The following is a 12031-nucleotide window of genomic DNA, read 5'->3' on the forward strand; positions in this document are numbered from 1 at the left end:
TGACATTTCTATCTCAATATCAATAAGCTCACGCTGTTGCTTAAACTTTTCAGCCAAATAATCCATAAAAAAAGAAATTTTGACAAAACTTTTATTCATTTACTAGCCGCCTTTGGCGACCAGTCGGTCCGCCAGTATTAATACTCGCTAAAAACATTCAATTAATATTTTATGTAACTTGGTCTTATAATAGGCTTTTCAGGAAAATATTTTTAAGCGCCAAATTTTAATAGTCATATGATTTACTTATACTATTATGCAGGCCGCAAACCGTTCTGTTCATTGTATGAAATGATAAACAGGCAATTAAAATAAAGACTTTTTTTTTTTTTACTGAGAATAAGCATGTCTTTAAAAAAATATGAGAATGAAAAGCATAGTCGTTCAGTATTGAAGTCTTTATGTGCACTATAGCATAATTTTCATTCATTTATATTTCAAAGAATTATTCAGAAAAAATTTCACGGATTCATCGCAAAATTCGGTTTTTAGTATCATTTTCAAAAGAATTTAAATAATATCGATAGTAATATTTTATTTTTTCTGTTTATAAATATACTTAAAAAATTATGAAATTTAAAATTTAGAGTCCTATGATCCTAAAGAATCATGTTCTGCAAAATATTCTTGACACTCCAACTTTTAAATTAATAAATAAATGTTTCTATCTTATGCGATCAAATCTGACCGATTTATTAAGTTTTGAATATTACAATTTTAAAATAATCAACATTTTCACAATCTAGGCCAATCATTTTTGAGAAACCCTGGGAGATGATTGGCTTCTTTGAGACGGTCGATAAAGTAATCTAAAATAGCCTGTTTTTGTAGAATTAAATTATTCAGATTTTCATAAGTTGGTCAGATTTAGTGATGATTTAGTTGATTGGAGTGCAATTCTTTTTATTTAAGATATTAACATCTCAAAAATATTTTGTTAAATATGATTTACAGAGCAGAGGTTCTAGATAAAAGCTAAAAATTCGTAATTTATTAGAGCATTTATTGATTCAAGTTACATATAATATAATTATTTACTTTATTTAGACATTTTAATAAATGTATTTCTATTATTAAAGGTTTACAAATTAGTCGTGAGACCTTGAATTAAAAGGATATATATTACACATGTTTGTTCTAGAAAAAAAAAACTGATTTATCGAATTAATAATGTAAATATTGTAAAAGATAAAAAAACTTTGTCTTGCATTTATTTTTTAGAAATTATTGTATTTCTTATTTACTTCATTTCATGCAAACACCTGCTGAAAATTATACTTTTATTGATTTAATTTCCAGCTACGGTTAATTTATTTTCTAATTTGACCTTTTATCAATGTAATGGCAACACGTTGATATAAGCTAATTCTTTCCCATTTGCGCGAAACGTGCTCGTACAGATTAAATTTTATTTTTATTTTTCGCGAAATAAGTTGTCAAAAAATATGGTTAAAATATTTTTTTAAAAATTCATTAAAAACTGAAACTTAAGTTATAGGTTAAAACATTAAAAGGATAATTTTTCGAACTTTAACTTAATATAAAATCGTGTTTATGCGATAATATTTTCGAAAGCTATTCCAAAAGCTTCAAAATTTCTTTTAATTTTTATTTAACTAAATTTCTAATTAAAAATTCAAAAAATAGCCCCGAAGGTGCACATTTCTGACCTCTCAGGTATACATATACCAAATTTGGTGCTCTAGGTCAAGCGATCCGGCCTGTAGAGCGCCAACACACACACACACACACACACACACACACACACACACACACACACACACACACACACACACACACACACACACTATTATAAGTACAGCTATAGATTTATTTGTGTAGGGAAAGTAATAATTTGGGATAGCCATCTTTTTCTTTCTAACTCATGAGATTGGTGAAAACGTCTCCACCTACTGGGGGATTTCTATTGTATAATTATTGGCGAGTTTTTTGGCGATTAATAGCACCCGGAAATCGAATTTGTCTTTTAGACTAGTTTTTCCCCAGCCAACTGAAATCGAAATTTGATACAAAACCACAGTTATAGTCGCAAAATCACGAATCAGATTTGATATATTTTTAGTCATTTCGTTTTTGAGTTTCCGCTTTTTCATGTTCCTGAAAGTACAGATAGATGGTCAACCCCTTATTGGAGTTGGATCAAATAATGTGATAGGCGTCTACACATAGAAGCTAAATCTGTATATCGAATCTTATCGTTTTAGCTCTCTTCATTTTGCAATTATTATACTAACTTATATTCATACAGTCGGGCACATTGATTTCTTCTCACCGAATTTTGCTTAAAATTTTATAGAAATCTACAAATTTAATGTAAAGATCGTATACCACATTTCATCAGTCTAGGCCAAAAGTTTTTGAGTTATCTTTGTCACAGAGAAACAGAGATTTTCAAAAAAAAAAAAAAAAAAAAAAAAAAAAAACTGCGAAATTAATGGTTGAAAATGATGATCTAAAATGTGGAAATTGGTCAAAATCCCGAATTCGAATTTTTTGAAGTTTACAATATTTTCGCTATACTTCGAATACTAGAAAGTAAAAATTGTAAAATTCAAGAGGTTAAGTAAAATACTCAAATGTTATACTCAAAAGAAATGGGAGGAAATAACTTTATTTAATTAAAGCATAGTTACATAAAATAGAAAATAAATTAATAAAGTGAAAGAAGAGTTCTTCAAAAGAAAAACAACGGGAAAAAATTAAATTTATTTCACATATACAAAATCTCTTTTGATCTAATAAATAATTTTCATAACATTTAATACATCAGGCACAACTACTTCTTCAAGAAGAAAGTAATAAAATGTGAACCTCATTTTAGAACAAGGAACTTCATTTAGAAGGAAGGAACTTCATTTTAAAACACCTTTTGGGTCCCTTAACGCAACTTTTTAACATTTTATACATCAGAAATCATTGCTTCTTCTAGAGGAAAATAACAATAATAAATAAAAGAAGAGTGAATTTTATTTTACAATTACAAAATCTCTTGGGATTTTCACCACGATTTCTTTAACATTTGATACACCTGGCACAATCACCTCTTCAGGAATCGAAGGCATCTCTGTTAAAGTAAGAACAGGAGAATTCTGTATAAAGAAAAGTTACATTAGCATATTTAGTAACAACAACTGACATATATGGCTCTGCTTGGTATTAAAATAAGTTCATTTTTAAAACTATTTTTGTATAAAATATTATAAATCACGAAATCATTTTATCGTCTGAAATGTTTTTTAATTAAAATGATATTATGAGAGAAGAGATATGAGAACCAAACGATTTTTAAACAGCGCTGATAGCTAATTTTCTTTATATCAAAAAAGTATAATTAATAATTTTTCCTAATATAAATTGTTAAACATATGCTTTAAAATTTTCTTTTCAGTGTTTTGGTGTTTTCTAACTACAGATCTGAGATTATAATTTTGTCTTTCGATGAAAAAAAAAATATTGTTACAAATATTAATTACTTGCTTTTTTAAAGCAATAAAAAACGTCTTCAAAAATATTAGAAAAATAAACAAATATCAAAAAATAATGGTAGATTAAAGGTCAAATTTCCACGTTGCATTGCAATGGAATATTTACAAATTCCCTTATTTCAAAATCGTTTGCATCTATTCAGTTCTCTATTAAGTTTTAAAAAATATTAATTTAATTGAAATTGCACAGGGATGAAATTAATCCCAGTAAAATGTTTTTGCAGTGAGATTTTGAATTTTAAAATGTGAGATAATTTACTCCTATGTTACTATGGAAAAATAGCAAACATTTCGGTTAATTTTTAATTTATTTCAATATTTTTCGGTTAATTTCTAATTGAATTCGGTCCACGGTCAACCGGTGATCAAATAACAAAGCGGTCAACAAAAGCGCCATAACTTAGATGATGATTGACATGCCATCTTGTTACAAAAAATTTTGTTTCAAATTTTGGATGATAAAAGAAACGAAATCTAAAACGCATTTACATTTTCTTCACTATACTAAGAAGCACAAAACGCTCATGCGTGAGATTTAAATAAATGTGAGTATTTGTCCCATTCATAATTTTGATTAAAGTTTTCAATTTTAATGCTGCTGGGAGAGATAAAAAATTTATTAGGGAGTATGCGAGAAAATTTCGAAGTAACCCCTCCTGCAGAGAGGATTGAAATATTGAGACTGTACTATTTTTATACCGAGACAAAAAGTTTATTATTTAAAATAGAATGAAATTACAAGACAGAATGAAGAAAACGAAGAAGATGAACTAAGAGTTCTATATGAAACACAAGAGCTGAAACAGAGAGAAATTTGCAATTCATTACAAGATATAAAACCAAATAAAAAAAAACTTACCATTGATATTAAATTTTTTAATATTGTTTTTCCAAGTTCATCTGTTAATTCTGAAAAGAATGAATGAAATTGAAGAGAAAATACTAAATTTTAATTTTGAAAAATATATTATTGGATAAATAATTTTCATTGTAAGATCTCACATCTTGTTACTTTTTTTTTCTGGAATAGTATTCGAAAATAACCTGTAAAAAATTCAAATACAAATTTCATCGGAATTCGTAAATTTTGCATTTTTTTTTTCCTTTTTTTACCAATCGTTCCTCACAATCATTTTCTGAATTGTTGCAGATAGTCATCTAGTAATTATTTTTCTTTCACTTTGTTTACTTGATTACTTATTTTAATTTTTTTAAATCATATCTTTGACTTAAAATTATTTTCTTCTGTTATTTTCGAAATTATTCATTATCTTCTGCTGCATATGTATTTCCACTTCTTTGTTTATATATTTACTTCATTTATTTCTTATTTTCCCGTTTTATTTTTACTTCATTTGTTATTTTTGCAGGTAATTCATATTTTGTTTATGTTCACTTGCATAAACTTTCTTATACTTTGAACTTTTATGCTAAGGGAACGTAAGTGTCTTTAAACCCTCATTTTGAGAACGAACAGGCTGTTAGTGACACATATATCGGCGAAGTGTTTTTATGACCGCCCTATATAAGACGATAGCGTACGTAGCAGAAAAATCGACCATATAGCTTAATGTCGAATGGCAACAATCAGATATAAGCAAATCATCGTGAGATGGTCATTTCAGAATACTTCATTAAATGCTGTTACAGTTGTATTTAATTCAACACCTTCATTTAGCAAATTAACGGAGTTTCAAAATATTATTAGAGTTCTCGGAAAAGAGTTCACGATGTCACCGAAACTCTCATTCAGTCAGCGAAAATATATATAAACGATATCAAGATTTTTCCGTTAAAACAAAATTTAATCCAGCACAGAATTAGTCCTAACTGCTGCCAGACAGGTAATCGCTATGACTTGCATCGCTAAAGCATAAAATCAGTTATTTCTTGCAATATGACATTTCATTAAATAAGAATTGCATAAAGTACTTGAATTATACACATTAATGGCAACATATGCATATTTTAATTTACCCACACAAAACTTTGCTGTAGATTCATTCCATTTCATTTATATATTTCAGTCTTATTAAGCAATGAGATGAAATTTTAAAAAATGCATTATGCATTAATAGCTTCGCAGCTCGAAATAGTCATATTCTGAACAAACAAGTAGGTTGCCAAAGGCGACTAGTATATCAAAATCGATGCAAATCTTGTAAAAATAAAATTGTAAATAATGAGGAGATACAGTTTTTAGGATTTATTTTTCTGTCAAAAGAATTTTATAAATGTCATAAAAATAATAAAAATATTCTTCCGAATTACGTAACAAACCGGGATAGCCTGGTTGGTAAGGCGTTGGATTCGCGTCCCTTGGATTGCGAGTCCGAAGACTCATTGTGTGTGTGGTGGCTGGCGCATGTATAAGTCTGTCGTGGTCACAAAGTCCTCCATGTCGAGAGTAATACCACTGGGGGTACTAGATCAGGGGTGATCGTTCTTTGATTCAGGTCTAAATTACGATCTGTGGATGAGTAAATGAAATGCATAAATGAAGTCCGCCCCGTAAAAAGGGTTGTGACGTGTATGTAGCTAAGTCGTACTCTTGGCCCTAGATGGCATTACAGAAAAAACAAGAGACGTACCCTTGGCTTAAAACCACAATTGACTTCTTAAAGTGCCATTAGAAACAACAACAGTTTTGATATCATAACAATTTTTTTTCCAAAATTTTCTTCGACTTTACGCTTCCTACAGACAAAATGGCTCTATGCTTCACGTGAATATTGTTGCATTATTTACTAAATATAAAAAAGGGAAGAGACGCACCCTTAAACGACCGAAGTAAAATTATAGCTTAGAAGATGCATCAAACCCTGTACTATTCATTATATGAGCCACAATCGTCACCAAACTCAAATATTGGCACTGCTTTGTGTTGCATTGCACTAGCAACTAGTTGCAAAGAATTTAATATTGGCGTCAAGATTAGATAGATTTTTATCTAAAACCGCGCAAAGAAAGCAATATCGTTTAACTCTCCATGCGTTTAGAAACAGTATAAATATAATAGAATAAATGGCGTAAAATTAAGCTTACATATGCAACATTTTAACTACAAATAACAATCTAAAGACAAAAATATAAAGAAAATAAATTTACCATTTAAAAATTCTGCATTTAAAGTTGAATCAACGTAGTAAAACCAAGGATGTTTTTCAGATCCTGAATCGATCTATTGACAATAAATTAAGGATGGATTAGAATAATATAAGAAAATTATAATTACTATTTTCCAAATAAAATTTTAAGATGAACTATATCGTCAAAAGAATCTGCACATTTTCAAATTTTCACATATTACTTCAAAAAGATTAAAAGAATTGTCTTTGAATTTCTATCACGTAAAGAATACACTTGAACTTGCATCTTTAATGTGAAGATTTTGTGGCGAGTATACTTAAGAAACTTATCAGAAGTTGAAGAAACGATTTTGTTTCACCCAGTTTCGCTGGAAGTTGATAATGATTTGAAACTTTCTCCCATGATTTTATTGGCAAACCATTGTACTAAATGCATTTTTGTAAAAGGAGTTCGTATATTTGGAAAATAAAAATATTTTTAAAAAGGAAAATAAAAGTATATAAATTAATATTAAAATGTTTTTTAAAAATCAAAATTCTTTCGCATGTTTCTCTTTCTTTTCTTTTAATGCTTCCTTTCTTTTTTTTGCTTATAACTTGCACAGTTTTCTATCAAATTATGCAAAACTCACAGATAATATAACAATGCGCCATTGGTGCACTATATAAGGATTCATTTTAAATACATCGAATATTTTACGAAATATGAGCATTTGTACTAAATAATCTTAAACTGCGCGTGTGTGAAACATACCACACACACACACATATATATATTCTTTTTTAACTACTTGCTGAGGAAAGACGTGCCAGACACATCGAGAAACAGAATCGAAAAGGACGTGCTAAATAAGTCAGCAAACAATTGTCACAGAAGTTAAAATGATCTTTGCGATCCATCGATTGAGATGGTTCGTCGGAACACAATCTCAGATCGAAAAGTAATTTATTTAGAAGACAAAAATATTTTTACGATTTTTGTAAGGGGTTACGGTGAATTGGTAAGGTCTCGGCTTTGGAACCTGTAAGTTACAGGCTCGAGACCCAAATCCACCGAAGCTCCGTCGTGCAAGTGTGTTTGGTGCACGTCAAATCCGTCGGAGCATTTGGTCTTGATGGATTTGACTTCCCGCAGGTATGGTATGGAAGTTAAGAGAAAGGGATGCCAGCTCAGGCACCGTCCTCTGCATCCGACCACGGCTCAAAATTGCGAGGTCCTTCCTAAAATAGTCCTAGTGTAGCTTTAAAATGGGAGGTTAATATAACTGAACTGAACCGATTTCCATAAGGTATTGGCTACTTTGTGTGGATTGTTTTTGGCACATGCACCTGTGAATTGACACTGTAAGTGGTTAATTTCATAGTCTGATAATTATGAATGATATAGATATGCGTAGAATACATATACACAAGTGCTGTGTGTTTTTTAATATCTTATACATTTATTAGTAAAAAAATATAAAGCAAAAAGAGTGGTTTGAACCGATGCCCCTAACACACGCGTCAGCCATTTTGTTCTGACCCCTATACTGCACAGCCCACACTTCACTTTGAAGCGGAAGTTGAATATACTTATTCTAATAGTTAGTTATTCTAATTTATATTTTATATATATTATACACACCAGAATTGCTTGTTTAAAGTTATAAGATAGAATTGTCTAAATAAAATTTGTAAGAAAATTGCAAGAAGTATTAGTAATATTAAATAGATATCCAATCAAACATTTAAAAATTCCTAGAGCAACAAGATATAGAATATTTTAATTATATTAATCAGCATTATCAGCTGTTATCGGACAGTGGGAGCCAACAAATAGAATATTTCTGACAACTGATAAAAATCAATATTTGGAGACAATTATTTGAATTCATTTTTAGTATATTTTTGCTTTTATAATAGTTATTCTAAGTAATACTTTTAAAGATTGTATATAATACAAAAGGTCATAAAATATCGTAAAATATTTAGAGTTCGAATTTTTTTTAAAAAAATTTATTCAGCCAAAGTAACAAAATTTGGTCAACATTTTATACCACCCTAGCATTTCGATTAAAGTTCTAGGTTGCAGACATTTGGTCCTGATGGATTTAGCGTACACCAGACCCGCTTACTCGGCGGGGCATCGAGTTTCGTAACCTGGAACTCTTTTGAAGATGGAACCTTTTCACCAAGCCTCCGTAGGCCGTGAGGTCACCTGAAAATTGTGTATAAAGAGAAGATTGAGCTCTTGGTTACTTTAAAGGGTCGAATACAGCAGCCATAAGAAATATCTACTTTAAATTGCTGCTCTCTGCGAGAAAATACATTCCAAAGAATGCATTTTTTTATAAACTTGAAAAATCAAATTCTTTGAACCATTCTTTTCAATGATACAAAAATAAAATCTGTAGAGTAATTAGAATTTTTATAATTCTTCTGATTAATTAACTAGCCAAACTAAGACTATAGCTCAATATTGCCAAAGATGCCAAAACAGATACCAAAAAAAAAAGGGGGGGGGAGGGTTCTATTTGTATAAACCGAAACCACATAGGTTTATTGGTATGTAGATCAAATTTGGTTGTTTTTTTAACAGTCGAGTTTCAAATGCTCTACATTATTTTACAGCCATAATTATCCAACATTTTTCTAGCTAAAGAAAATTAAGTTAAGAACTGAAATAATTAAAGTGTTTACCTCCACCCGAGACCATCTTGCACCCAAGTTGATACACACACAAGCCACAATCTTTGGATTATATTGCAAACACAATGTACTTGCCATAATACTAAAGGAAATTGATTTCTTGGTGAAATACACAACATATACACAATAAAACATAATAAAAATTATTTAATTTCTTACAAAAGGAGGAAAATGTATGAATAATTGAAATTTATGAGTTGTGTAAGTACTAGCTGACCCGTATATTCTGGGGTGAAGATATTTTCATCCCAAATATTAAAAATTAAATAAAATTAAAATAAACAGCATTTAAATAATTAGCAATTAAGTGAATTGTCGCAAAACTTTCCCTTATATGTCAATAATAGTGGATAAGATTTGAAGCATTGAAAATATAACAAACTAGCAGTACCCCGCACAACGTTGCCCGTGGCATAACATCCAAGAGGAAATATTAGCTTTAAACTTAATGCCGGGTTTATACTCGGCCAGTTATAAGACGGCTGCCTGCCTACAAAGGTGGGGAAATGCTGTTCGGTTGATGGCAAGTAATTGTCCCGTCGAGAGGATAACATGCCGCTGTATTTTTTTTTTCTTACTGCGCATGCGTTTGTAGAATTTGGCGGGTTTTTTTTGGCAGGAAAAATTAATCACTTATCAGAGATTAATTCTGACATTTTTTGCTCTTTGTTCTTTCTGATGCGAGGTTGTGTGTGTGTGTGTGTTTTTCATTTTATTTGCCATCTTTTTTTCTATAGTTTTCCAAATTGAGCTATGTTGACCTTTTTATTTATTTTACTAAGTTTGTTTGTGTAATTATCCATAATTTTAATACGATACGCAGTGAAAAAGAAAAATTCAGAGGTATCAAAACGGCAATTTATAGACAAACATGGAATGCCTGAATCGATCTTATGAAATTGTGACAAACATAAATCAGTCCCTTTCTGTGTATGCGCTGCCTACTAGCCGAGTGTAAACCCTGCATAAATCTAGCCTCCACCAGATATGGCATTGGCATGTCACGCATCATCAAACAAACATAAAAATATATTTAGAAATCATCAAAATTAACTACAAAACAATTTTTTATAGCACACATTCAGAAATATTTAAACTGTTAAAAAGGTAAAAATAAGTTATGATCATAGACAAAACTATTCACTAAAAATATACAATAGATAAACTGTTTTAAAATTTTAAAATATACAAATAAGTCATTGTAACCATTGTTCCACACTTGCTTATCAATTCTGTATAATCTGATATGAAAATAAAATTCAGCTTGCTTCGTAATAATTTTTTTGTAAACTATATTGACTTTTTTTTTCCTCTTGGTGCAAAGACAAAAAGATTTTATTTGGATGCAACTCTAGAAAGTGCCACATAAAGTTGTCCAAGAGAAAAACATTCTTCACTTAAATCACTTCCAGCAGTGTGAAACGTTTGTACTTGGGCTTTATTTATTGACATATTGGCGGAACGCAGTCTAACTGGAAACTGAACACGTTTAAAGGAAAATGGTAGATCTGTTGGAATGAGAGAGATCTTTTGTCTTAAAACTGATTCACCAGCACCAGAGCCGGTTAAAATTACTGCCTCAAGGAATAACTTTGAAATAAAATCATTTTCGGATTTCCTTCTTTTGGGCATAATTAGGTTTGAATCGCTGTTTAAAATCAGATGTAAACAAAGAAACGTATCACATATGCACACCACAGGTCTTGCAATTTGCGCATGCGCAGTTTGAGGTTTTTGCACATACGCGGACAAGTGCAAAGCACAAATATTACTGTTTTACGCATGCGAGAATCGTAGTAGGAAAATAATTAAAATCGCAATTATAAAACTCCTTTTTTTATTTTGACATGACTTCAATATACTAAAACCTTTAGTAATATATGCCCTACAAAATGGTACAAATATCTCCAATGTCAGTAAAGTATTTCACGAGTTTTTCGAGTTCAAATATACAGACGCTTTTAGGAGACTTCATTTTGTACTATGTATAGATGTTACAATCATCATATCAAATCAACTATTTTCTGTCACGCAGTTTAGACATCCTAGAGAAAGTTAAAATATATTTACAAATAGCACTGGACGGAAAGTCAACTTGCACGAAAATAAGCAAATTTTTTCTCACGTAATAATATTTATAAACATCAAGTACTTTCAGATAAAAAAAAATAACAATATACAAATTTCTCTTATCGTTTGCAATTTTATTTTTAATTGAAATGAGGATATCATTTGAAAATAATATTTAAATATAGCTTCTTGAAAGAAAAAAAAAAACCCACATCGTAGCAGACGATTTTTAAAAATAGCAGAAAGCTAATTTTTTAAAAACAAGTTTTAACAAAACAAAATTATTTAAATAAATTGTAATATTTTTATTCGATAGGAGTGGTAACTCTAATGATATTATAACATTTTGTATGCATGAAAGCAGTTTTTAATGATTAAAGATGTAGCAGTGAAATGTGAAAATTTAATTTGTTAGCAAATTTTGTAAAAGAATGTTCTCAGAATTTTGGAATTCTATAGCATACAAAGATATTTAAGCATTTCACTTTTATTTATATACATCAACATGAATAATATATATATATATGCATATTAACTATTTTAATTACCTGGCTGTTGCCAAAATATAAGACCGTATGGCCAGTTCTTTACTTCCTGTAAAAAAAAAAAAAGAGTAAGAATATGAAAAGTTTTATAATCATTTGAAATAAAATTTAATCAAAAGGGATGCGTAAAAAT

General features: G+C 29.8%; 1 protein-coding gene across 2 annotated transcripts in view; it reads right to left on the reverse strand.

The window, feature by feature from the left end:
- Nucleotides 1-2790: 2790 nt before the first annotated feature.
- LOC129957517 (cyclin-T2-like) overlaps nucleotides 2791-12031 on the reverse strand; it is a 31919-nt gene continuing 22678 nt past the window's right edge. Inside the window, exons 7-11 of one of the 2 annotated variants that reach the window (XM_056069854.1) lie at nucleotides 11902-11947; nucleotides 9275-9365; nucleotides 6615-6687; nucleotides 4366-4415; nucleotides 2791-3110 (exon numbers count right to left, since the gene is read on the reverse strand). In XM_056069854.1, the coding sequence (XP_055925829.1) occupies nucleotides 2988-3110; nucleotides 4366-4415; nucleotides 6615-6687; nucleotides 9275-9365; nucleotides 11902-11947 (383 nt within the window). In that variant the 3' untranslated portion in view covers nucleotides 2791-2987. The remainder of the gene's footprint in view (nucleotides 3111-4365; nucleotides 4416-6614; nucleotides 6688-9274; nucleotides 9366-11901; nucleotides 11948-12031) is intronic. The other variant, XM_056069855.1, reaches the window with a different exon arrangement.

This window comes from Argiope bruennichi, chromosome 11 (assembly GCF_947563725.1).
Source record: "Argiope bruennichi chromosome 11, qqArgBrue1.1, whole genome shotgun sequence".
NCBI classification, from domain to species: Eukaryota; Metazoa; Arthropoda; class Arachnida; order Araneae; family Araneidae; genus Argiope; species Argiope bruennichi.